This window comes from Diuraphis noxia, unplaced genomic scaffold (genome assembly GCF_037042655.1).
Source record: "Diuraphis noxia isolate RWA-SAM2 unplaced genomic scaffold, SU_Dnox_SAM2 contig0001, whole genome shotgun sequence".
Classification (NCBI taxonomy): domain Eukaryota; kingdom Metazoa; phylum Arthropoda; class Insecta; order Hemiptera; family Aphididae; genus Diuraphis; species Diuraphis noxia.
In genome coordinates, this window is record NW_028301711.1 from 38,922,901 (window position 1) to 38,945,420 (window position 22,520).

At 26.4% G+C, this 22,520-nt stretch overlaps 2 protein-coding genes across 4 annotated transcripts in view; one reads left to right on the forward strand and one right to left on the reverse strand.

The window, feature by feature from the left end:
• Positions 1-22,520, forward strand: part of LOC107168243 (polyamine-transporting ATPase 13A3-like) — a 30,997-nt gene that overhangs the window by 2,993 nt on the left and 5,484 nt on the right. For 2 of the 3 annotated variants that reach the window (XM_089216663.1, XM_089216651.1), the window contains exons 2-14: positions 5,283-5,536; positions 9,506-9,732; positions 14,349-14,553; positions 15,581-15,653; positions 19,571-19,702; positions 19,941-20,074; positions 20,176-20,358; positions 20,559-20,747; positions 21,294-21,518; positions 21,617-21,706; positions 21,774-21,927; positions 21,988-22,115; positions 22,194-22,311. In XM_089216663.1, coding sequence (XP_089072789.1) covers positions 5,283-5,536; positions 9,506-9,732; positions 14,349-14,553; positions 15,581-15,653; positions 19,571-19,702; positions 19,941-20,074; positions 20,176-20,358; positions 20,559-20,747; positions 21,294-21,518; positions 21,617-21,706; positions 21,774-21,927; positions 21,988-22,115; positions 22,194-22,311 — 2,112 coding nt within the window. Of the gene's footprint in view, positions 1-1,636; positions 1,665-5,282; positions 5,537-9,505; positions 9,733-14,348; positions 14,554-15,580; positions 15,654-19,570; positions 19,703-19,940; positions 20,075-20,175; positions 20,359-20,558; positions 20,748-21,293; positions 21,519-21,616; positions 21,707-21,773; positions 21,928-21,987; positions 22,116-22,193; positions 22,312-22,520 lie in introns of all 3 variants that reach the window. The other variant, XM_089216658.1, reaches the window with a different exon arrangement.
• LOC149060662 (uncharacterized) lies at positions 10,322-12,281 on the reverse strand. The gene is made up of 2 exons (XM_089216679.1): positions 12,188-12,281; positions 10,322-11,776 (listed from the first exon to the last, which is right to left on the reverse strand). Exon 2 carries the CDS (start codon positions 11,580-11,582, stop codon positions 10,830-10,832), a length of 753 nt encoding a protein of 250 aa, XP_089072805.1. The 5' UTR covers positions 11,583-11,776; positions 12,188-12,281; the 3' UTR covers positions 10,322-10,829.

Sequence of the window (22,520 nt, forward strand, 5' to 3'; positions counted from 1 at the left end):
CTTTATCAATAACACTAGTAAATATCATCCATAAAACTATTATGAACAATGTAAACCACGTGTTCGATGAAGCATTAATTTTCATAGTTGTAGTAATATTATCAAGGTTTGTTAAAATAATATTAAATCATCGTATTTTTGATTCTGCGCGGAGCAATAGATGTATTAGTCTTACGATGATATAATGAGATTATTTCCTGACATTACAATTAAAAACAGTGAAAATTCTTTAATTTTGAACTTTAACTGTAGTTTATGGCAATTCGTTGATACTTAGGAAGCTCAAAGTAAAATTTTTTTTTACTATTCGAAGTATTTGGAAACAAAATAGGAAAAAACTGGAGTTTTCACACCAAAAAAAGTAATTCATACAATTGATTTTGATTTTTAGTAACATTTTAGCCCTTTTTAAACTATTTATTAACATTTTAAATTTTTGAAGTTTTTTAGTGTTTTTTTTTATAAATATTAATAAAAATGTTTATGGTGTCAAAAATTTATTAGTTCTAAAAAAGGTTCCTTATATATAGGTTTAACTTATAGAAATTATTGCAAATACATAGGAAGGCAATTTTTTTTTTAAAAAGTATTTTTAGTCTTATTTTTGACTTATTTCGTCAAATCACGAAAATTTGTAAAACCGTATTGCTAATAGCAAAATTACTAATCACCTATAGCATTATAAATATTAAATATGTACCTAATAAATATTCTTATTTCTTAGTTATATAGGCTGACAGGCCGTCTCCGCTCTTATCGTTTTTTATAGTGTACAATGATTTATCACGTATCATTAAATCCAAATTTAACACATCCATTACAATTTACAGTGCCCTGCTCAACTGCGAGGCATACTAATTTATTGACAACTGACTATTCAGCAGAGCGACTTCACGGGTTTTTTTAAGTTAAGTTTTAAACGAACTAAATTTGAATAGATACTTAAATGAATGTACTAACCTCAAGCAATTGAGTTTTATCGAATTAACAAAGATATAAAATCATTTTATTCATTCTTTTGATAAGTCGTAAGTACATGTATATGAAATTTCAAATGTATACATACGTAATAATATATCCATCAGTAATTTTAACTCTCCTTTGTCGGTTAACTGATATTTAAAATAAAAGTATACATAACATGACACCCAAAAAAAAGGGATACTTTGAGTCAAAACAATGAGTTGTTGACTGTGGTAGTATCTACTCAATAATAAACAAAGAACTCTGTGAATGTGCTTCGTTTGGTTACTATCTAAATTCTATCGTTATATGCACAAAACATTATAATATTTCACCTCGAACCAGCACGGTCGTAACAAATACACAATGGGAATTTGCGAGCTTGTAAAACGAAACGTGTTTTGGAGGAGAACTACTTTTCGCGTTCAATTATTATTATTATTATATATATATTATATATGTATATTGTGTATAATATCATAGTATAACACTGTAACATATAAAATATAAAATATATAAAATATAGATATATGATATTATATAGTTTATGACTTATGTTATATCTTATGTGTATAAATATTGTTAATTGTATGTGTATACTGTATAAGATACGGTGGTGGCACACTAACATTTATATTGGATACGAGCTAGTGAAACTTAGATTTGTTTTTAGGTGGATTGAAAAAATGAAGCAGTCTGGGGTAAGTCATCTCCGAATTGATAAAAACAAATTTCAACACGAGATTCTTGCACAATAATACAGTTTTTTTTCAATAGGTTTTTTTATAACTATCATTTAGAAACTTAAGTTGTAATTTATGTTTGCCAGAAATATTAAAAACAATTAGATTATCTAAATTTATGTTCATTTTTGGTGGTCCAGAGTTTGTCTGTTGCCTAAACTTCAGGTAGACTTAAAAATATATCTTTTAATGTTTTCATCCTATTTGTATCGGCTTATTGTTCCTAACGAAGTCTGAATTCCAGAAAAAAATATTATTATTAGGCTTATTATATACGTACCTTCGTAATTATAAAAAATTGTAATGAATAGATAGGTACAATAAACAGTGTAGAATCCTTATTTTTGGAAACGTTGGATTTGTATAATGGCAATTAGGTACGTATATTTTAGCGACCATGTCAATGTTTTGATAAATTTTTAATAAAATATTTATTTGTATTTTGTAAGTAATAATTTTTCATGGTCTGAAAAAAAGTTGTGTATTGTGATTTATGCTGTCTGTGTGCAACTAGCATTATAGAACCATATTAGGTATATAGGTTCGGTAGGCTCAATAGATCCACATTACTTATTAGATATCACTTCATACTACTGTCCATTATATTATATATAATATATAATACATTTGCTGACACAAAAAATAAACTTTTGTACTCCAAAACCATTAATTACAATTTTTATTTATAATTCTTATCAATTATTTTTCCGTATTATTATATTATTATACTATACTTATAACTTATATAATGTATAATCATAAAATTAAATAAATTTTTTGTAAACTTTAGGAATAAATAATATAGTTTTTGAGAGATTGGATTTACTTGGAAAAAATAGTTTTTGATCTTCATTAATTTTTATATAATATCTTTTTTTTCTACCAAAAATGATGTTTTTTTATTTTTTATAAGTTTTTCCTAGAAAACTCGGAAAACTCGAACGATGAGTTAAATTTTTGAAATTGTTTTTATTTTAATAGATTTTGTTACAAAAAAGTGATTTGTTTGATTTTTAAATAATACCTATCTTTTTTTTCAATAAATAATTCACAGAACCGGAAAAACGATAATATTAGCGTAACGCTAACACGATACCAATCATGTAACAGTATATAGCGATACCGACAACGGGTTAAATTGAACTACGATCTAAAGTGCATGAGACTGCATATTGTGTTCCTTGTCCAGAGCGAGAAACTATATTCTAATTTTTTGTCATTTTATGTATATAATTATTGGCGTTTTGCGTATCAATCGAAACGCTTATATAATTATTAACCACTATAACCACACACACTTAAAAGTAAATACCTATGACCAACGTATTTATACATATGATAAATATTCAATACTTATTACTCATTGTGTTTGAAGAAATAAGAACAAAGATCATTGCGTCTTACACAGTTATTAATCTGTAGTCAAGTGTCGTATTTGTGTATTAGTGAATATTACATTCACTTTCGTCAAGTATGTTTATTATTTATATTTACAATATATTTATTATTCATTGTAATTACGTAAGTATTTATATTTTATATGTGTAATCATTGGAGGCAATCGGGATATCTATATAAATGTTTATAAATCTGTTGTGAGTTTGTGACATAAAAAATAAAAAAATAAATGTTGTTAATTACCTATTAGACGTTTAATGGAAATTTAGTATATTATACGGTATACCGGTATTATACTTACCTACTTATAGTTTGAAATGAATTAATTAAAGTCGCCAGTGATGGCATTGTTTATAAATACTATACTAGCAATGCTAGTGAGGTATAGACTGTGTATGCCGTATGGCTATCAAATATTGCAATTCCGCAAGGATAAAAACTAAAAACGAGACTTAGAGTATATACGAGTAGTTTAAAAACGTTGTTCACGGGATTGTGTGGAATATTACAAATTTTATACAAATATTATAGAGTAAACTGTAAAGGATATTTAATGACATGCACATTGATACCTAGTGGCTAGTATTATAGTACTATAATAATGGGTACATACTAACTATAAACTTTATGTAAATATGATATATGAATTCGGACCATGGTCCACCAGTTTCCGACCATTGATATAATAAACAATAAATTATAAAATACCTATTACAACCAAAGGCGCAAATAGTGTTTGAGATTTGGGCGGGGGAGGGCTGAAACTCTGGTTTATATTGATTTTTCTATTTACACTTATAATTTGGTGTATGTATGATGGTAGTTTTTTTTGAGAAGGGGTTCTTAGCCCCCAGTCACCACCTTATTTGCATCTATGATTACAACTATTTAAAAACACGCTGCCCAAAGGCAGGTGTGGGTCGATGACGATAACTATCTGGGACAAACAAACCAACTGGGATAAAAAGTATTTTATATTTTATATCAATAAATTACCATATTATGTTAAAAGAAATAGAAACGTTTTTTGTATTAAAGTATATTGTTTTTGTTAGATAATTTATTTTTTTTAAATGTAGTTTTTTTATTTTTCATTTTTTAAATATTTTTCAAGTTATTATTTCAAATTATTTGCCACCAGATAGTAGTTACTTTTAAGTACCTCACAAGTGCTATCAGATGTATTGATAAAATCATAAAGAAACTTGTTGTTAAATTATTCGTGGTCAGTTAAGACATTAGTCGGCAGTGATCATTTCTAAATTTCTATGCAATAGTTAATTTTCATATATATAAATTATTATTTATGTAATCATAATTGTTTACTTGCTTGATTAAAACTGTTGATATTAATTAATTGATATTAAATTTGGGTAATTGTTGAACACGAATGTCTACTATTCTATGACTTGGGAGCGTTATTATCAGGGAAAAATTACCGGGAACGGGATCACAGACATACACGTTGCGCTATCTATTTGTGTTAAGGTCGTCGGATCTGGTGTGTTTTTAGTATAAAAACATGTCTTTCAGGAAAAACTCTCATGTCCTGTAGGTAGAATAGTCAAATTTCATTAATTATTTTTTATTATTTAAAAGTAGAGAGCATTTCGCAGGTCGGATCACAGTCCGGTTTCCAAAATTATAATTGTAGAACTCAAAGTATGCATTTGAATAATATACAATATTTGTTGTTTTTCTAGCACGTTTTAAGGTAAAATGAAAATGAAAGTCTTGATCTGACCAAAAAAAAATGCTCTATTTCAAATATAAAAAATTTATCGAAATTATTTGACTTATCAATGAGGTGTGATAGTTTTTCTTGTGAAGTTAGTTTTGTTGATATGATACACTGTAGGTAGATCGGGCGGTAGATTAACGAAAAAGTATTATAATTAAGGTACCAATTAAAATATAAAATATAATTTTCAAATTTTTATGGAACTAGGGAAAATTAAAAAACCGGCATCGACACCCTTATTGCAATTATTATTATGTACCTAATCCCTACCTTGTATTACTTAATAATATTTTGATTTAAGTATTATTTTTAAATAGATACCTGAGAGCTGTGGTACAACATTTGGATTAAATATATTATACGTTCCCCTTTAAACTTATAATGAATAAAATAAATAATGATTATTAACTATAATTACGTGTTGTTATTTATTTTAGGTTGTTGTTCTCGTGGAGACTATTCGCCAATAGATGATGGTTTGCCATCTCATCACATTAACAATTTAGATGTAGAATACATTGACATAAAATGTGGATATTCTTATAATCTAGTAAAAAAAATAATATTTAATATAATTGCAATATTCATGCTTGGTGTGCCATACTTAGCCATTCATTGGTCAGTCAAATTAAAGTTATATCTGCTTATGACTCCTAGCCCGCTATCAACTTCCGATGTCGTTCTCGTTAATGTAAGTATTCAAAACAATTAATACATTATTTTATTTAAACGAACAGAAAAACGCAACTTCAATTGCAAACTTTAGAGTCAATAATCATAAAATTAAATAATTTTGACATAATATATCAATGTTTTTCGATCTCTTAATTATTATTCTATTTTATCATGTAATATGTTGTGACGTTTTTACTGATAAATACACGTCTCAGCTAGGGTTAAAAAATAACATTTAATTAATTCTTTTCGTAATCATAATGTAGCTTAGTTGAAACCATATTTAAAATATGAAAAAAATAATAATTAACTTATAATTAAGGGAAATTATCTTCAAATATCAAAATTAGCATACTAACATTCTTATAATATCTTGTTATATTATTATCGAATGGTTATTAAAAATCTAACTATAAATTATGTTATTAGCATATTATCTACTTGTTTAATTTAATGTAATAATATTTCTGTATGGACACTGATCAATATTTGCCTACGTCATATTTAATTTTAAAAAAATGTTCATTGGAAATATATACCTAATATAATTATAGATAAGGTTAAATATTGTACGTAAGTATTTTTAGATTTTGAACGAATCATTGAATCATAATTAATTGGTCTTATACAATTATGATATTTTATGTGTATATATTTTTGATACTCTTAAAAATCGTTAGGTACCGTATGCATCTCTGTATGTTTTATCTAAGTTTTATCTATAGATATTTCAATAATTTGAAAAATACGTTTATTGATTTTTCAGTAGTTGAAGAGCAGGAAAAAATACAATTTAAATATGAAATCTCGAAATTACCGAAAATTCGTTTTAATACCGCAACTATTTTCTGACCCTTGTTTAAAATTTGGATTGTCATATTATTATAATTCTTTTTAAAAATAGGTATTAATACAATAAGTAATAATATGAACTATGATAATTCATCAATAACGACAGTGACGCGGATTTTTAACTTGATTTAACCATTTTACATTTATTTGTTTGTCTGTCAGGGCTAACTCCAAATTCATAATTACATAGTTTGTACATGCTATACTAATAATATCTAATTGTCTACATCACTTCTTATATGTGTAATTATTAATATCTAATATTATAACGGGTGCATAATTACTATCTACTAGCTGCATAATTAAAATGTATATAAGAATAAGACATAATGTTTAGTACATATTTTTGGTCATTTAATAGTTTTATATATAAAAAAAAATAAATACTAGCACATTAATTACGTTAAACCTTTAACTATTTCAAAATATAAATTATTATAAATTATAACATACATATTGGACCGTAGGTAACCAAATACTATTACTGCACTAGTGTTTTATTCTCCTTGCAACTCAGTGTTGTGGCTTAAATCTTTGAGTAAAATTATCTCAATAGTACTTTTGTTACCTATACTGTTGAATTGTATTACAATATTTAATAAGTAAACTAATATATTTTAAATAATTAAATTCAGATACACATCATAGGAATTATTGCTCATTAATGAATATCCATTTCATATAAGCTTGATAAAGTGCAGTAACATATTATGTAGATTATATCAAATTCTTAATTGAATAAAAAGTTGATCTGTCTAATTAAGTTTTGAAATGATGACATCATCGTATCAAACGACGTGGGAATCAATAATTTACTTTCTGAACATGCATATTTATTGTATTTAGAAACTATGAGAAATTCAGCTATGTAGCTTTAAGGGAAAAAATAACTGTAGTTAAATCTGTTGTTTACACATTATCTTATAATGATTATTTTATTCTTCAATGAATAACCGGTCGGTTAGTATAATATCCGGTTTTTCTCCACCGACCACCGCCCTTTTTACTCCTTTTACCCACTTGTCGGGGTTTCTTTAAAGACACCCGTGGAATGTTTAAATGAGCTACTTGAGTCTTCTCACCAAGTTTAATGGATGCCATGAAAGAGACGTGTTCTTTTAAAAAACCTGTACGGAGTACCTACCTAATGTATGGTATATACTGTACAGTGAACATATAATATAATATTCAATAGATTATAATTTTTTTATATTAATGCCGTTTACTTATACATATATGGTTAATGGTTATATTATAATGTTTTTAATATTTATACGGGTTTGAAAGAGATTTAACTATAAATTATATTACATAGTAATAAAATAATAGTATGATATGGAGAAGGCACGTCACATAAATATATTATAACATTTTTTTTAAACAAATTTCAGTTTTAATTGAACATTTTAAAATACGCTTAATTATTTTTCAACAAAATTAAACATTATTGTAAGATAATATAAATAACATATATTAAGATAATTGATTTTTTGAATTCGTAAGTTATTAAATCACTTCAATCTTTTTCGAAGTTTTGTTTTGGATTTTGATTAAAATATGAATAAATTACTATCCAAAATAATTTGCAAATTTTCTTAATTTTTGATGATTTTGTCTAAATACAAACTTTGAATGCTTAAAAAAGAAAATCATGTCTATGTATCTTAATTATTTTGAAATGGCTATAGGTAATAACAATTCATTAGAAACTTTTTTACATATCTGTGGAAGTTTTGACCAGATAAATAATTTTGTATCGACATTAATAAAGTATTTTGCCTAAAAATTCCAATTTTCCGTCATTTTTTTTTGCTTTCCTGGTTATTTTAAAAAGTATTGGGAACTATTTACTTTTAACTTGCAGTTCCTAAATACCGACTGTTTTTAAGTTTCCATCCGAAACCTTCCTCAAAGTTTAAAATCGAATGATTTTACTGCTGCTCATCTATAAGTGATGACAGATAGGAAAAAACAGACACCGTCGTTAAACCAAAATTGCTCCATTTATAATATAAAATACTCGTTTAAACTAAGTAAGACAACTATGTATAAATGTTAAGTTATAAATGATTTTACTGTTTCAAACATATAAAATATAAAAGTTATGATATTGCCTAACTGGCCTACTGTACAACGATTATAATATTTTAATAAATTGTTTTTTTCTACCGTTAGTTTCATTTTTTTTGGTTTTTCTTCAAACTAAGTATATTGTTTATGAATACGTTTAAACTCTCGTCAAAATGAATGTGTTAGTGTAATCAAAACTGAATTTATTACGCTATTGTAACCTATATAATTATTCGTATAATATATGGTATATAAGTCAAGGTTGTTCTTGTTCGTTTGCCATCTTTGACAAATTTTACGTCAAATTCAAAACTATCGATCACTAGCTATAGTAGAAATTATGAAAAATAAATACTCCATTTTAAAATCGACAATATTGTACTCAACATTGGTTCATTGGGCTTAGATTTTTGATAGTTCTAGTTAAAAATTAATCAATTTAAATTAAAAAAAAATCAAAATATTATAACATTCAACACATTTCACCAATACTCGTAAATATGTAACAAATGTAATTTATCTTAGTTTTTTTAAAACAATAATATTTTTGTTACCTAATGTGTAATTTCTTTAATTTTAGATAAAATATATTGAAAATTATATAAATTATAAAATATCTACTTTATAACTGATAAACTGGTTATCTATTATTTTTATTTTTACTTTTGTATACTTACCTTAATTTAAAAACATTTAAATTAAATATAATATTATTTTCAGTCAAAATACTCTAATGGCTATGATTAATGTAATCAAAAGTGACCTTTTATTATTTAAAAATAAAAAAAAAGTTTTTCATAATCGAATTATGGTTACAAAACAATCTGTACCTATTTTAGGTTAAAATAAGTCAATATATGACAATATAGCATTCTAATATGCAATGTTTTTAGATTTTTTATTATAATATGTACCACAGAATTCATTTCACAGTGAAACTGTTATTTTTCTCAAAATATTATTAATTTCTTTATAAATGTAATCAATTTCAAAATTTAATAGGCCTTTTGCTTTAATATAATTTTATTTTTGTTGTTGATACATAAGTGTTTAATTTTTAAAGGACGTGAATAATAGCGATGCCGTGTACGATATACATACTTCAATAATAAAAGACTCAAATGGAGAAAAGAAAACCGTAAGATATTTTAAACATCAATTACTAAAATATATATGGGATGAGAATGAAAATGTGTTCAAATTTCTACAAGGTCTTGATAATGGAACAACTACACTATCAAATCTGTTAGAAAAGTGTCATGGTCTCACAACTGATGAATATACAAACCAGTACGTATAACACCTAAAGTATAGACCTGTCTAAATAACATTAATTTTTCATAATTAATTAAGTATAAAAACAATTGGGCTCGCGTAAATTTTAACCGAGCTCAGAATTTTAATTTAAATAAGTTATAGCATTTTGATATTTAATTTTTTTATGAGCTATAGATAAATATATCCAAAACATTAATCAATCACGATAACACGCCCACGTCTAACTAAAATCCGTGTAGAAAACGTAATTGTGTGTGTGTATGGGTAATTTCAAAATTATGGGTTATTTCAAGCTTTGCTTATATCCAATAATAAAAACTTAATTTCCCTATTTTTTTTTGTCAATTACTTATCTGTATAGACCTTACTGCACCTTCATGGAGTGTGCACACATAATCATTAATATTTTTGTATATATTTAACTTTAGAAATTTTCAAAATATAGGGAGAGAGGTTTGGATGTAGGGAGAGAGAAATTATGAAAAAATATGCACACACATATATATATATATATGCAATTGGCCATACAAATTAATATCAACAACAACTGTAACTTAAGACTAGAAAGTATAACAATAGTACTTTTGAGCTTTAATATACGTTTATTAACAAAATAAAAGTCACCTCAACATATTATTTTTAAATTGACTGAAAATTTTAAAAAAATATAGAAATACTAACAATCACAATTTTTTAATAGTTATTTAATATATTTTGTTTTGAGATCTACCATTAATACCTTTAAGATCACAAACAATTTAATCACATTTTTAAATTTAAAATAACACTTACATTATTGAAAAATATAACAGACTTTGAACACATTTAAACTTAACCAAACCATGGTTTAAAAAATTAAAACAAAATAACGTCTATATCATTAAAAACATTAAATATACAATCTGAACTAACTTTTAGTCTTGAACAATATTTAACAGAATTTGAATACATTTAACCTTAACCAAACCTTGGTTTAAAATATTAAAACAAAAATACTTATGTCTATAAAAACTTTAAATACAATCTGAACTTTTTGGTGGAGGAAATCTAGTTTTATTTATGACTAGTATATAATTACCCAACTTAAGCACTACAATTCTAAACTATCACTAAAGTTCTTTGACATTGACTTTAATAGGAAACAAAAACACCGTTTTTCTCTTTTTTAATACCACACTTGGATTTGGAAGCACCTGCATAACTTGATCTGTACCAATTACACTATTATCATTATCTTTTACAATAAATTCTGTAAAGGAGTTACCAAGTTTTCTTAGTCCATCTACAGTAATAGAATTATCTTCATTTTGTTTTTCAACACAACAAACATACTGAAAACCTAGAGCATCTGCAGACTTCTTAGAATATTTTTCAAACTTCACCAGAAGGTAGGTTCCTGGGGCATAGAAAGTATTTTTTGATTGTAGCTCTGATATTGACGATGTCGGTTGTATATGTAAATCACATTCAACTTCAACTGGGACATTTTCTAGGCAATCTGCTTCCTCGTTAGTTGGTAAAATAATATGATGTCCTAAAGAAAACTTGTCACAATCATAACAATCAAAACAACTTAGTTTTCTCATAACTAATTTATTGGGAAACTCTTTCATAAATACAACTTGATGTACTTTGAAAGTACCTTTGAAAGAAGGAATTTCTGGTGGTATATTATTTTTCATTGATTGAATGTCATGCTCGTAAACCAAAATTAGTTCCACTTTTCTGACATTCTCTTTTAAGACCTTTACAAAGCTTTCAAAACAATCTATGTCTTCCCCTTGAGCAACAACTCGATCTGCTGTTCTTTTAAGACAACCTCCAACACCATCTGGAGCACCTTTTCCATGACCAGCTTCCATATAATTCCATGTACATAATGAAATTTCAATTGAATGCTGAAGGGCATGGGCGATTAGAAAAAATATGGTTTTGTTACGGTATTGTGTTGTAGGGCTATCTGTCAGAAAATGAACAACGGTGATTTGTGGAACAGTACGTTGTATGAATTGGAAAATAGGTTGTAGATGTGCCCAAACAGCAGCAGGTCCATGGTCTAAACATTCCGATAGAGTACACATCGATTGTGATACTACTGAGCTGTACTCATCTTTTTTAAAATATATTTGGGACGTGTGAAGAGTATACTGTTTTCGACTGGTAAGCGGCCTTAACATATCAATAATAATGTTGTTGCATTTCGGGAGGCAACAATAAATAACTTGAAACAACAATAAAATGTATAAAAAAAATACAGTATTCTCTCTCCCTAATTTGTATTCTCTCTCCCTACAAATTTAATTTTTTAAATTATTTTAGGGAGAGAGACTGTAGGGAGAGAGGTTTTGACAGTTAGCAATCATTATTGATAAGATTACGAATTATTTCTAGATAGTCATTACGGTACATACATTCTGATCAATAATGCACATAAAATGAAATTATTTATAATCCAAAATACACTTACTACAAGTATTTGATAGGCCTTAGGGAATGAGGTTGAATAAAATCACGCACGGACAAACCGTGCTGTTTACGTACGCAAACACAACTGATAAATTTTTTTGATGAAAACAACAAAACACACGTTTTGTTATCATACTGAAGCAGTGTTGCCACATTGTATTAATACAAAATTTCCATTATACTATTATCTGGCGGCAATTAAAAAAAAATTTTAGGGAGAGAGAAAAAATGATGTAACCGACACAAACTTACGCCAAAAACACTTTCTTAGTGATAATTTGATTTATTTAACAAAACACATTTTAGAGGAAAATATTATGATTATAATAATTCATTGATAACTCATTAAATACTGTATGGTATCTGACATATTTAAAAAAAAAGCTAGAAACCTACTAATTGTGACACGCTTAGGGAGAGAGATTTGGGTTACTTAGATGTGTTTCATACTTAAAATAATAAATAATTCAACTTAAAAATATTGAGTACTTGTAAGGTAAATAATATTTAAGGTAAAACATTTTTTAGAACTCTATTCAGCCCATAATTGAAGAGACCACAGCTGCGTGACATGAAATAACCCATAATTTTGAAATTACCCGTATATATTTACATTTTGTACATTAATGCCGGGTTGCAGCATGAACGTCCGCTAAACGTTTAACGGTCCGTTAGAGCGCCCTAACGAATGATTAAAATTTTATTGATCCGTTAAACAATCTTTAAACGTTCAATAATTTTATTGGGCCGTTAAAATATAGGTTACCAGCTCATTTAACTAATGGGCCGATTTCGGCTCTTTAAATTTTAATGATTCGATAATTCTTCAGTTATCACGTAGGTAGTCACTGTACCCTGTAGTTAGTAGAAGGCACTCGCTATCATTTTACCTTTATATTATACCTTCAAAAATAACAAGTCAAGTTCCGATACAAGTTTGTCAATTTCCGATGATGAATTTGTTCTAGATATTTTATATTATTTACCTATACCAAGGTTATTTAGAGATCGATCAAATCCTTTGGAGGAATTTTACGACATTGATTTCAAGTGTCGCTTTAGGCAAGTTATTTTAAAAACGTATTAAGTATAGGTACTTACTACCTGTACCTATATAATATAACGTATGAATATAGTACTTAAACTGTACCTACTACCTATACAAATTAACAGCTGTTGACATGATCTCCAAAGATGTTATCACTTTTTCTGTGATAAGCTTAAAATTCTTCACAAACTTTGGTATCATGTTTAATACCAATATATTTTTATTGTACGGTTTGTGCAACCCAACCGCCCCTGTAAAAATATTTAACGGTTCTATAAAATTATTCATTAAATAAATTTAAAGTTCGGTTTCATGCAACCCGGCATAAGGCTATAAAATGTCCAAAAAATAAATGTCTATGTTTATTTTCAATATAAATTTGATTATAACTTTTGAAAAATGTTCTAATTGTTCATGCTTGTTGGTGTAAACTATTTAGTTTTGCACATCACCAATGTGGCAACGTCAGCATTATTGTAAATTAATAATATTTACATAAATAAAAACAATAATTTAGCATTTCATATTATTTAACTATTTAAGTATAATATAGGTACTGGTACTATAATAGGTAGTATAAAAATAATATTCACAATACCCATCTTCTATAATATACTAACTTCGACGGAGGCCAAATAAATGCTTATATAATCTTGTAACAGGCATTAATATACTAAAATACCGAATATTATGTTAGAACATCAGCTATTAAGGCCTAAGGGTAATATCTAAAATCGGATAACTACAATTGGATATTGACTTGAACCAAATCACGAATATTAACCGTGGTATGATACATTATGTATAGGTACGTCAAGCGTTCTAATATGCAGTAAGAGAATGAAAACATTAAAAATCATTTACAAGTGATTCTCAAACCATTTAAACATTTTTTTTATAACTTTCAATTGTATTGAGTTATCCAATTTTGGCTATTATCTATATTTTCATATATTCTCACTAACAAGGAAGCTCATGATTATTATAACAAGTTTTATTAAAGTATTTAATTACTAATTTGGAAATTACAATACGATTGTTATATAATTTTTCTTTTATAACTATTTTAAAGTGCTTAGGTATACACATTTGAAAAAATTTAATTTGCATTTAGATTAGAACTTTTTGGCAAAAATGAAGTGATTGTAGAAGTATATTCTTACTGGAAATTATTTTTTGCTGAAGTGTTGAATCCATTTTACGTGTTCCAAATATTTAGTATATGTTTATGGTTTTTTGATGACTATGAATATTATGGTTTATGTGTATTGGTCAGTTCAGCTTTTTCTATTGGCACTTCATTATATCAATTGAAAGAGGTTTGGATATTTTGTATTTCCTTACAGTCTATCGTTGAATTTTGTGCTACCCAAACTATAATATAATAATGACTAATGAGTAGCTATGTTATATACTTACTCGAATATAACGTATATCATACGGCCATTTGGTGTCCACGCAATTTTTTTTCTCAATCGTATAAAGCATTGAAAAACGGTCTTTATTATGCTTTGGATATATTTACTGTAATTTTTATGTTATATTTTATTGTAACTACTATCTCCCCACACCGGCATTTAACATTTTCTTTAAGATTTTAAAGAAAACCCACAGAGGGTGGGCTAATAATTTGTTTTATTGCAAGCACTTAATTAAGGATCCCTCATCCCAAGCTTTATATTATGCTGTGGGTATATAACATTTTTAACTATTGCAAAAACCTTCTACAAATTATGATTTTAATACACGACTACGTCTTACGTTATAGACGTTAATATTCAAGTCACTGAAATCATTTTAAAATTTTCCTAAAATTTCAGAGAGAGATGCTGATATAAAAATCTATTCTCTTGTATTTCTACGGCTAATGTCCTGCAAACTTTAAATATTACATAATTATAATATTAATAAATTTGCATCGTCATTACGTTTATAGCTATTCTAAATAATAGGTTAAACTTTAAGCTTGATTACATATGTTTATGCATTAGACTTTTATAAATAAAACACATACGACAGATATGTACATACTAACTTATACAAGATTTTTTTTGGTAAAAGTAATAATAAATAGTATATTATGATTTATTTTCTATTCATTTATTATATTTAAAATATAATTCCTCCAAATTCAATTAATTTTGCTTTCAATTTTAAATTGATTACATATAAATCTTATATTCTAATATTTTGGATTCTATCTATGTTGGATAATTTACCCAGAATAATGAGCTATGTTGATTGATAAATAAATCCAATATATCTGTTTATAGTTTGGGTTCCACACATTTTCAACAATTAATTAAAGTTATATTTAATTCTAAATGTTGAATGAATATATTTCAGCAAAGCCGATCACTTAAAGAAACCGTAGATACTTACAATAATGACATTTACACTGTCCTAAGAAGAAACGAGGGTGAGTTTATTTATAATGATTAAGTATGTGTTATTTGCACAAATTTTAATTTAAACAGTGGCCAATAATTATGCACAATGACTGATCCAGGATTTGATGATTTTTTTTTTTTTTTTTGGGGGGGGGGCATAGTCCAAAATTCAGTAATAATTTTAGTATTCGATAAAATGTACAATAAGTCGTTGCGTGTGTAAGCGTGACTTTACTTAGGGGAGAAGGGGGTGAAGCCGCTCGGGCCGCACTTAAATCCGCCACTGACTATGCATATAGATACTGTATAGCCAGCGTACTTTTTCACAAAAGACTACGCATGTTTTTTTCGATATAATATTCAATCAAACAATTCCGTTTAAATTTAAAGAGTATAATAATGTGTTTGTGATTAAATAATTTAAAAGAATATTTCAATATAATTGAATAAAAAAAAAAATAAGCTAATTTGGTGATCGTTTTTATGTTCATACTTATTTAGTAATGTATGACATGTTATAACGTAAATATCTATTCTATATATTATGGACAAATTATGAATACCGAAAAAACCTAGAATTTACTGACTGATGACAAATCTTGGATTTTTACTGATTGATTTTGGTAAATTTAAAGATAAAATTAATCAGAATGGTAATTGCGATTTGGGCTTTTAAAAATAAAAAGTGACAAATTTTAAAATCAACAATACATAAAAGTACGAATTTGAAGTTAAAAAAAAAAAAAAATATTACATAAAATTAAATGTCGAAATCGAGTTTTTAAAAATTAAATAAGTAGTGTTGAAAATATCTATTATTAGCTCAATGGGAGTAAAATTGTTATTAAACTAGACTGATACTAGAGTAGGTATATGTCTAGAAAATGTTCAAATGAAATTTTTTTAAAAATTTCAAGTTTTTATTATTACTGTTATTTATTTTTAATCCACAACAAGATAAGAACATTGTTGTATATTATGAGAAATCGTGTAAATATCCAGAATCGTAAGAATTTGAATTTAAAATGCTCATAATAACTGAATATGATTTTCTGCTTAAATTATTTTTATCAAATGTAGAAAAACTTATGGAGAGATCTTATATTATATTTACCAATCTTAACTTTAAAAATAATAGTTTGTATGAATTTCTTGCTCAAAACAATTTGTAAATTTTCGTGAATATGATAAATTTTGTCAACATTTTAAACACATATCATAAAAAAATATTGAGATTATAATGTTTTTGATAATTTTTAGTTAATAAACGAACAACTTATAACGGATCTAATAATAAATTTTTCAAACTTTTTGACCAATCGATAATTTTTAACAACATTTATAGAAAAAAACAATTATTATTATTCTTATAAGGTTCAATTTTGACCTAAAGTGCCATACCAACTAAATACATTTTGCTTCTCCTGACACCATCCTTAAAGTTGAAAACTGAAGAATTTTTCTACTAAAAATTGTGTAGGTACACACAAAGAAATAAAAAAAAAAAACAATAATTGTAAAACTAATATATTAAGGTATATGACCGAATTGCAGTGAATGTTGACAGTCACTGGTGTATGTAACACATTTACCGTTCATTTTGTTAAATGTTATCAATTATTTCAAATATCTCACAATGCTGACATTTACCAGTATTTGTTGACATACGCAATAGTTATCTAGTGAATGTTGACATGTCTGATAATATATTATAATAATATAATCAATAATTTATACTTACTTATAGACTGAAGTATTTGTTCTAACTCCTCTTTTGTTGCTAGTTTTTCTATTTGTTCTCGTGGAAGAGAAGATGTCAAAGGAGTAAATACCTCTTTGTGTTTTAATGCCAAACATAGCTTCGTATGGCGTTTGTTTAATACCTTGATGATTCGTCGTGTTTTTTGTAAATTGGACAAATGCTAATGCTTCTGTCGCTTCTGACCATTTTGTAGTGTCATTATCTTCCATCATAGCTCTCAGTATATTTTGGAAATCTTGGTTTGCCCTTTCGATGGATTCTTGTGTTTGGCTGGGGCGTGGTTTACCATGCACAATTTTCACATCATCCTACATTGAACATAGCTCTGATATTAATATAAATTTAAATTCGCCATCTTAGCAAGTTTGCATATCTACCAAGTCTACTTGACACCGCGAATTAAGTTCACGACTTATATAATAGGTTTGATTACAATACCTTTTTTTGGAACTCTTTGTTTGGTTTGGCATTGAACACATAAACCTAAAAATAACATAACAACTTCATAATATGTTATATTTTTGAAATTTTTCTGCAATTCGTCCATCATTCTGGTTCGCCCACGTACGTTGCACCAGCACCGCCCATTAAAAAATTTTGACTTTTTATTTCATCAATAATTAGCACGCAATTAGCATGAATTTAGTTTATCCATAATATCCACAACGTCAAATCGATTTAATCGTCTGTAGTCACTTCGTTGTTTATTTTTTTTTTTTGCTTTAACATGTATAACTTCACTTATATATTTATTATATTTTTCAGTGCTTAAATAAAAACAATTATCTTGCATTTTTTTAGTTAAAAGTTCACTAAACTTTTCATAAAAAATATCTTTTATATTTTTATCCATTATTAAATTGAATTTGAATAAATAAAATACGTATTATGCTTAAACTGTTGCGCTCGGTTAAGAATACGCATCGAGAGTATATTTATTATTTATATTTTATTATTATTATCTAGCAAACGATTTGCTATCAGATTGTCTTATACAATAAAATTACTAACGTCCAAAAGTCTCCAATGGATATTGTGACTGGGCGATAACGACGCGTCTTAATTCTACAAAAGTACAAAATAATACAAAATACCTTTTACATTACAACTTACATCGAGCTTCAAGCGTGGTCAACATACACCGGTGACTGTCAACATTCGCCTACTGCGATCATACACCTTAACAAATACATCACTCAGAATTTAAAGTTATTATAAACTATATCTGAACAAATAATTTATTGTTATATGCTTTAGGGAATTGATTGCCATAAAATCAAAAATCACTCAAAAAAAAAAAAAAAATTCGTACATAATTAAAAACTGTTAAAGTTAAATGTTTGTTATACTACAATTATAATATAACTCACATAACGTATATAATTGGTATATCATCAATATTATTTTGTATAAATTAATAAAATAAGTAAGTTTAAAATACTTATTTCAATTTCATCTTAGGAAGTTTAATTTCTCGATTTTATAAGCCTGAACTTCTATTAGAGTTTGACCGTGGTAATCCGTATGTTAGAATTCAACAAGGTAAATCGGTAAAAGTCCAAATATCTGATATTTATCAGCAATAGTTGGTAAATTTCAAGCCTGGGCATAAACGAGTTAAAAAGTCAAAGTTAAATTAATTTTAACTTATTCAAATTTTATTTTCATTAACTTAATTTTAACTTCCCTGATTTTTATTGATACAAATTTAACTAATAGTTAATAAGTTAGTTTTATGTTTTCAAATAACTTTTAACTTAACTGAGTTAAAAAAAGTAACAAGATACTACTAACTTTAAACATTTTTTTAATTTTCAATTAATTTAAAATTGTCTAGGCTTGGTAAATTCTAGGTTTTACTGATTAAACCTATAATTAGTTATATTTTTAGCATGATCTTAGTTCATGATTTTTAGTGATGAAAACATGGAATGATATATTTTACTTAGTTCTTATCATTTTTGAAAATGCAAAATCTTTTGCTGTAATTATAGTATACAGTTGTAAATTTCAATAACTGTAGCTAATCAATAATCATCTTTAATCACCTAACTTTGTACTATTAATTAATTCAAGATTAATGAATAATAATTAAACTATTTGTTGTGTAAACTTTTAACTTTTAAGTCAGTAAATTACCTGTTGGATTAATATATTTCAATGTTATTTTTTTTTTATTAATAGAAAGTGTCAAAGTAAAAGCTCAATATTTAGTACCTGGAGATGTTATTATAATTCCACCAGGAGGTTGCAATATAGCTTGTGATGCTTTATTGTTATCTGGTAATTGTATTGTTGATGAAAGTCTTTTAACAGGTTTGTATTTGCATTAAAATATTGTTTAAGCATTTTAAAAGGCATAACAGTTTTTAGTATATTAGGTACATTTCTAGGATAAAATTTTAAAAACAAAAAATAAAATTACTTTTTGCCATTAATATTGTATAAGATGAGTGTTACATAATACTTTAAACGTTTACAGATTTTATTTTTAATACATATTCTAATGATTGTAATGTTTAAACTATTAAACAGAGAATATATATTTTTTTAGGAGAAAGTGAGCCAATAACAAAAAGTCCTCCTTCGTCGATTGAAGAATTTTGTTATAGCAGTTCTTCGCATAAACATCACACATTGTACTGTGGTACCAGGATTTTACAATCAAGATTTTATGCTGGCGCTCAAGTATGAGTTATGATATGAATTATTTTAAAAACGATTATCAATTATTTGTTCACTTACATGAAAAGTACATTAAAATATAATAAAATTAAGTCAATTTATAGGTGTTAGCTTTGGTGGTTAGGACTGGAAGTTCAACAGCTAAAGGAAATTTGATACGGTCAATTATGTTTCCAAAAGATATGGATTTTGAATTTTACATGGATTCCATAAAATTTGTTATAATCATGTTTATCGTCGCTACTATTGGAATGCTTTACTGTGCCTACTTGTATGTTATTAGAGAAGTATGTATTGATATTCCTCAGTAATTTTAATTGAATAACTCACTAAATTAGTCTTAATATAAAAGTTTTGTTAAATTAGTTTTATATTGAAACAAAATATTTACAAATATACATTTTTGTTATTTTCCAATAAGTATAATACTCATAAATCATAATTAAATAATTATTGTTAATATTAATGTAAATTTTTTTCGTCATAGGCTTCTACAGAATACATCATCATAAGAAGTCTGGACATTTATACTGTAGTAGTTCCTCCTGCATTACCAGCAGCAATGACAATTGGTATTGTCCATTCTATGAAACGCCTAAAACGTCTTAAAATATATTGCACATGTCAGACCCGTATTAATGTTGCTGGTAAAATTAAACTTGTTTGTTTTGATAAGGTAAGCTTTTAAAGTAAATAGGTAATTTATTATTACAATTTATTTTATTTTTGATTGATTATGTAGATCACATCTATAAATAGATCTTCTGTAAAACAAGTTTATTAACTTATTAGATTTTGACTGTAAAAATATTTCACATCCTTGAAAGTAATGAGTAATCCTTTATAGTAAACAATTAATGATTGCCGTTACAAGTATTTAACTAAAAATAAATATTTTATCAGTTAAATAATTAAAATAGGTACTTTTTATAAAATAAAATCAGTTGTAAACTTTTTACTATAGTACTTTTTAGAATGAAAAGTAAATTAGGCTTCAGCGTAAATTTACACATATCGGGAGTATTCAACAATTTATTTAAATGAAAGTAAATATATACAATTGTTATTTATAATTTTTGGATTAAATCAAAGAATTAAATTTATAATACAATTTTTTTATTAAATTAAATAATTGACCTTATAACAAGTTTTTCAATAAAATTGTTTTATATTTTTGTGTTATACACATATAATGATTATCTAGATAACTAATTAATTTTAGACTGGCACATTGACAGAAGATGGATTGCACTTTTTTGGCCTATTGCCTTTTGATGGTTTACAATTAACTACAAATGTTAATAACAATTTAGTGAAAGACTTATCTCAAATAGATATCAGATCACCAATATTAGCTACAATGGCATCTTGTCACTCATTAACTCACATTAACGGATCACTGGCAGGAGATCCACTAGATTTGAGCATGTTTAATGCAACTGATTGGGTAAAACAAATTTTACAATTAGTTTTTGTATAGCTTAATCATATTGTTCAATAATATTAATAGATAATCAATACATAACAAGGATTATTATATTTTAGGAATTGGATGAGCCTGGTTCAGATAGTTCAAGATTTGATAGTTTATTGCCTTCTATAGTAAGACCATCTAAAAAATTATATCAGGGCGAAGTAAGAAAATATCAATGTACTGATTTTTATAATTATTTTTGACTATCACTATATTTTAATTTAATAGGCACCAATTGAAATCGGTATTGTACATCAATTTCCCTTTAATTCAAAAACGCAAAGTATGTGTGTAATTGGTCAAGTATTTGGTACTCGGCATTACACAGCATACTGTAAAGGCGCTCCAGAAAAAATTATCCAAAGTTGCTTACAACAAACGAGTAATTAAATATAATTCATTTTTTATTGTATTATAATTATGTATTATCTTCTTTTTTTAGTTCCTACAAATATTTTTTCTGTTTTGGAAGAATTTGGTTTATCTGGGTACCGAGTATTAGCATTGGCATACAAAGATTTACCAAAAAAAATGAACTGGAAATCGTTATACCATCTTAAATTAGAAAATGTAAATCATTAAATATCTCTACTATTTATTTCATACAAATTTGTATGGTATTAATAAATACAAAATATATTTTTAAAGGTTCAATGTAATTTGACTTTTCTTGGATTTCTTGTGATGCAAAATAAACTTAAACCACAATCTTCTAATGTAGTTCAACAATTAAGAACAGCGAATATAAAATGTGTTATGGTTACAGGTAAGCATATAGATATATACAATTAAGTAGACACAAAAAACTTATTTTTAAAAACTATTACATTAAGTGGGATTGACTTCTATGTAGATGTAGAGCAGAAGTATTGTATTTGATAAATGACATAGAGTAAAACACAGTATCTAGTTTAATTAAAAATGGTTAAGATTTTGCTTAACATTATAAATACTTAAATAAATAAATATCAATTT

Excerpts from the sequence above, each read along its gene's own strand:
- LOC149060662 (XM_089216679.1), bottom strand. The coding sequence starts at position 11,582 with ATGGAAGCTGGTCATGGAAAAGGTGCTCCAGATGGTGTTGGAGGTTGT.